The 5,987-nt window shown below is 36.0% G+C and overlaps 1 protein-coding gene across 1 annotated transcript in view; it reads right to left on the minus strand.

Annotated features, from left to right (window-relative positions):
* Positions 1 to 220: 220 nt before the first annotated feature.
* Positions 221 to 5,987, minus strand: part of LOC104537724 (spindlin-Z-like) — a gene marked incomplete at both ends in the record, with an annotated part of 6,602 nt that continues 835 nt past the window's right edge. Inside the window, 2 exons of the mRNA XM_010180693.1 lie at positions 221 to 454; positions 1,479 to 1,732. Coding sequence (XP_010178995.1) covers positions 221 to 454; positions 1,479 to 1,732 — 488 coding nt within the window. The remainder of the gene's footprint in view (positions 455 to 1,478; positions 1,733 to 5,987) is intronic.

Genomic DNA, 5,987 nt, shown 5'->3' on the forward strand with positions numbered 1-5,987 from the left:
TGTTGATGTAAAATATTTCAGCACCTAACAGATGTTCTTTGTTGTGCTATAACCTTTTTTAGTATTGTGATACTTAAAAACAAACAACAAAAAAGAAATAAAAAGGAGTAACAAACAAGACCTATGTTTGTCAACTGTCCTGTCCCTAAATAAACTACACCCAAACATTACTATAAAAATTTTCTCCTTTACAGAAGAAAACAGTAAGTGGCTTACTTACTTGAATCGGGCATAATGCGAAGGTCACCTTCTTTATAATCATCTAAAAGCTGGTACATGTATAAGACAGGATCTTTCTCGTAGGTAATATAAAACCATGTGTTCATAATAGGGGCTCGAGCCAAAACCATCCCTCTCCATTCATCTTTTGAACCATCTTCTGTCTCAAACATGTGTTCCACAGCTTTACCAATCATTGTGTCTGCCAGGTGGGCATCACTGATTCGAGATGAAGCTGAAATGACAGCATTTCATAAATTCATTCGAAAGCACAGATGTATCTTTGTGAAAAATAGTCTTTACCCTGATTCATAAACAGATTTGATTGGAAGTTAGTTTATTCATATACAAACCAAACACCGTCCATTCCAGAAAGTTTGCTACTGAAGAACTGCAGAACTTTAAAATGTTGTTAAAACAACAATCTATTATCATACTCCTTATGATTAAACAATCATAATGCAAAGGAAAGGGAGATCAATCAGCACCACAGCTGAGAAGACTGTGACACTTTTACCTAGACACTACAGGAAGCAAGGCAGGCAGCAGAGAAGAGGAAAAGAGGCCAATCTCACAAGAGTTCTATGAAATTATTCCTGAAACTCTGGAGTTTGGTTCCCCCTAACATCACTCTAGAGACTGCTACCAAATCCTTTGCAGCCAGAAGCAACAGTAGCTCATTCTGTTTATAAACCAGTAATTACTTGAGTAAATATTGAACTTTGCAGTTCAAAAACCCTGCAATTTAACAATCTAATTGTGAAATGCTAATTGTGAAATACTAATTGTGAAAATCAAAAAGCCTTGTTACTAATCAAGTTATTTCACTTAGAAGACACCTTTCCCTCCATTATTAATAGTACTTAGGTGAAGTACATGAGGAAAAATGTGTTACTATTCCTGTCAGACACACACAAACAACACAGCAAAGAAAGCTTAGAGTTTGAATCTTTACAGAAGTATCAATGTTGACTTTATATAGGGTTCTTAAGGATAAGACTGAACAAGAACTACAGAATCTACTGCACACTACTTCAAGAAAGAAGACAGCACTGCACTTGCTGGTTATCATCAAATCTTTGTGGAATCAAGAAAATTTAAATACAGCATTTGGATGTGACATAAATGAATTTGACTAGTAACATTTAAGTGGTCAGATGGTATCCTGGGGGAAGTTTGGAGAGATTAATGGAGAACATTTAACAGCAAATGTCAGCTTATATGTATGTGAATTTAGGAGAAAAACTCCACACACTTACCAACTCTGTCTGGTAGAACTTCAAGTGCTGAAACTCTTTCATCTTTGTGCAGTTCTAGTCCATACACACAGTCAAATCCATCATATTTTATAAGATAGAGAGAGGGATTTACAGGAACTTGATCAAGAACTGTGCCCTTCCATTGTGTTACAGGTCCACTCCCTTCTTTCCATCCATGCTGAATTCTGCAGCCTACAATATTTCTTCGTGGCTGAGAAATAGGTTTGCTTGGTCCCACATTGTTTCTATGCTTTCTGTACACAGATACAAACATAATACTAAACAAGTACATACATACTCAAAGTTCTGCTCCAGCCAAGAGCTGTATGCTTTAAGATGGCAATATATTTTACAGATTAGTGCACCTTATTAAAATTAGGGCATAAAACACATTACCCTATATGAGAAAGCAGAAAAAAACCACACTAAAAAGCAGTGAAACATTTGCTATGTGCTTTATAATGTCAGGTTCCTAACAGTCATTTCTAAAACCAGTTTCCTTAAGCCAAAAGAACTATTTTAACCCTTGCTACACTGGATGTCAAAAGTAAAACTCACCTGATCAGGTCTCAATGCACAAGGTTGCTTGGCAGTATTATACCTTTACTATCTCACTGCTCTCTGTAGAATAGTAAACAACTCCTTCCCCAGGAGGAAGTTGTCAGTAGAAATATCACCAGTGGCTGACTAAAATTCTTCCAAGGTGTTTGTTTTCCCTAACCAGTTTTCACATGAAAAAAATTTAGCTTCCTTCTGCATTTATAGGTATTTTTGACACCAAGTAGTTCTAAAGACACATGGTAGCAACACCACTTCTTCAGCATTTCTTTTTAGCATACCAAAAGAAAAATAATATGTAACGGTAATGGCAATACAAGGGATATTCCTTAATGTGGAAAACAGATCACACACACTTTTCTGTCCTCTATTTTCATGGAAATCACATGAATAACAGCTGTTCTTCTGATCAATAGACCTGTAAGCTATTTGAAAGTTTCAAATCACTGGAAGTGTTATACACGTTCTGTTCTACGCAGTTATTAAAAACACTAATTGACAAATTTGAGTACAAATGGAAGAAACTAAGGAATGTTATGACAGTACATTGGTGATAAGAAATGAATGTATCTATTTTAGCATGCTACAACGTACCTATTCATTCCTAAAAAGATTATTTAGGGGGTTGCCTGATCAATACTTTGATGAATGTCAACTAGTTCTAAAATACTTTTTTGGGTTACTAGTTGTAGCACAAGTCATTTAAATGGCAACCAAATATGCACACCACTAGCATGCTTAAAAGCAACATCTAAAAGAGAACATCAGTTGCAGAAAACAATATTCTTCCTTAGAGACAGTGACCAAAGAGAAACATCTCCAGGAATGATGAATGCTCTCAGAGAAGTCTCTATATGAACTAATAAAGACAAATAACAATCATACCACTGAAATCCTGGAAGCCGTCTTGCAGAATAACACACTCACTACATCACACTGAAATGCATAATGCTGAAGATGTAATTGTAACTATTAAAAACAAGATGTGTGATTTCTTGAACAGCTTGTCCCCCCATACTTTCACTCATCATGAAGATTTCAGCCAGGGGTTTTGTCAAATTTTACTTTTGTTATCATTTGGCCCCTTCAGCAACATCAGTTTTTGTATTCTTAACTTTGATAGCAGCTCCAGCCTCTTCCACTTAAGAGGTATTCTTCCACAAAGTTGGCTCTAATCTTATGCAGAAGCTAGAACTTAACTTTCAAATTCTAGTTCTTGCTCAAGTATATACATTTTCATTGTAATAGTCTCAGTAATACTTTATCATCACAAAATGAGATCAGAGGTCTGGTTCTTGGCACAATAAAAATGAGTTTGTTTTGCATGTCATAATTTTAGTTCTAGTGAATCATAGTTCCATTATAGAGCAGAATAAACCACCTGAAGGTAAGAAGTTAATACAGGTAAAACAATGTCAGTTTTAAACTGTTTGACTATGCTGCTAACCATCTTCTCATTGAAAAAGGTAAAAATAACACTGTTCATGTTCAATCTCAATTTTACTTTCTGCCTATAAAGTATAATCCACTTTAATGTTTCAATTGGAATAATTATGCTTCACACTCACTTTAAAAAATACGACGCAAAAATACTATATAACTCAGCTCAAACTGGTAACTCCCTTTGAAATGCCTCGGAGAACAAAAAAGCATTACACATTTAATCACAATTCAAGTACCTGCCAGCTGTACTTGCAGTTCAAATTTTTGTTTTAAGGCTGTACTACTCAAGAGCCATTCAGTCTCATTTGCAGTGGCTCATACGGTAAGAAATGAGACTGTCAAACTACTAAATTATCAACGAAAACCTACTTCTCCTTGCATCTGAACATGTGGTAAGAAAGCAAGCACAGATTTCTTAACTATCAATAATAGCTATGAATATATTTCCATGTTAAGACAACCATGTAATCAACTCAAACCTCTCATCTCCTCAACAGTGTGTTATTTCTGCGATGCATCAAGTAATATAAATGGACATAAGCTTCTATAATGCTATATCCAGAAGGTTCACATTTTTTTCCTTCTGTTTCATTAGAATTATCTTTAAAATTCCACAAAGATTTGCTCTTGAAGATTCTGCAACAATTTTCCTAGACATGTAAAACATGGAGACAGGAAAGCCACAAAATAGCAAGTCCTGGAAATAGCTCTTGACACACATCAGACAGATCCTCATTGTAAATAGCCTTTCAATCCTCAAAAGTTTCAGATCCTTATCTTGAAGGCAGAAGCTTGTAAAGTAGAACCTAGTTATGTGAAAAAGGTGTAATTATCAGAAACAGATACTTATTACCAAAGACCTATCAAGTAAAGTTGCCCATTTAGGGTTGGGGTTTGTTTTTTTTTTCTTTTCTTTTCTTTTCTTTTCTCCCTCCCCCTGATCTTCTCATCTCAGAAAAACACCACAGGGTAGAACTAAGGAAAAAGAAAAGAAAAGAAAGAAATGGTGAAAGAAAACCACACAGATAGGCAAAAAGGCACAACTATGAAAAACAGGAAGGAAACCTGCAAAACAGCATAAATGCAGTACAGCAGCAATGGTCAGTACAATTTCTTTCATGGTGCCAAGCAGAAGTTACTAAAAGGACCCAAAACTTATTAAAGACTGTCATTAATAGCAGAAAGATGATGAGAGAATTGTTATTAACTACTTTTCACAATGTTCAGACTATGAGATACATTAGTTGAGGCAAAGGCGTTAAAGTACTTTCTGTGAGCCCTCAACATCCACCATCCAGATGTGAATTTTATCCTCAGATGGCTGCAGGAACCATGACTACAAGTTAGCTTAAAGTGGGATCAGAAGTCAAAATGGTTAAGTTCACTTCTAGTTAAATTGCAGGTGTATCCTGTGCCTCAAAGTCCTGGAACTGCCAACTACAAGAAATTTGGAAAGCCTATGAAGAAAGGATTGTTTTATACTTACACTATTACATGTACTCTTTCCTTATGCACCAAGGGTGGAAAGAATGAGATCTGTGAGATCAATCTCTGATCTGATGCCAGTGAGGTCAGTTTCATACTGGCAGAGATCACCACTATCCACTAAAAGAACACTTGGAAGAACTGCCCTATAAGCACAGCAACCCCTTCCAAAAAGCTCAACAGTTAACTACCATTTGGTAAAGAGAAGTTTGGACCACTCATCCATACTGCTTATTCTGTCATCCTCAACTACTGAGCCATACCTTGTACCATCATCCCCTTGGCTCTTTCCTCTGCCATACACCATGTGAAGCTACTTTAAAATCTCCTCAATGGCCTTTAAGTGCCAGTAGGCTTGTTCCTCTTTTTCTTTAAATATGGAGTGATAACTATGTAAGTCACAAAGTATGCTTTACTAACTCATAGTCTACCATAGCATCTCAGAGTAGTATCATTATATATTATTACATGGTCATTCATATCCTCCTTGTTTATGGTAAACTCTACCTCATTCTCAGACAAGTCAGTGAGCAGCACACAAAAAATGATCTTGGTTTGGTACAGAAAAATATTCACTAAATAATAATCAATTGAACTAGACTACATTAACATAAAGCTAAGCTGGATGCTTAAGTTAGATGTCTCAAAAATCACGTCACTTAGGATTAAAACTTCTTATGCCCCATAATGCCTTTACGCTAGCAAGTTTACAGCCTATTTAGGTATTTAAATAAGCGTGTATCACCACAACAATAAAGACAAATCTAGCCACCCTCAAGTACAAAAGGCAACCCACCTCTGATAGTCTTCCCATCATACACTCCTTTCTCTGAGCGGTTGAAAGAGAACAAGAGAAATTAAGTTTTAACCAACTCTACCTGTCCCTAGACAAATAAATGTTTCTCTTTGCCTTCTATAAGGATAGACAAGAATGGATAATGATGAGCTGGTGGAAGGGATTAGAGTAGTTTTACATCAAGTGTTGTCTCTGGGAAACAGTTAACACTGTTAGCAGTTATTAAC

The sequence above is a fragment of the Mesitornis unicolor genome, unplaced genomic scaffold, assembly GCF_000695765.1.
Source record: "Mesitornis unicolor isolate BGI_N332 unplaced genomic scaffold, ASM69576v1 scaffold37363, whole genome shotgun sequence".
NCBI classification, from domain to species: Eukaryota; Metazoa; Chordata; class Aves; order Mesitornithiformes; family Mesitornithidae; genus Mesitornis; species Mesitornis unicolor.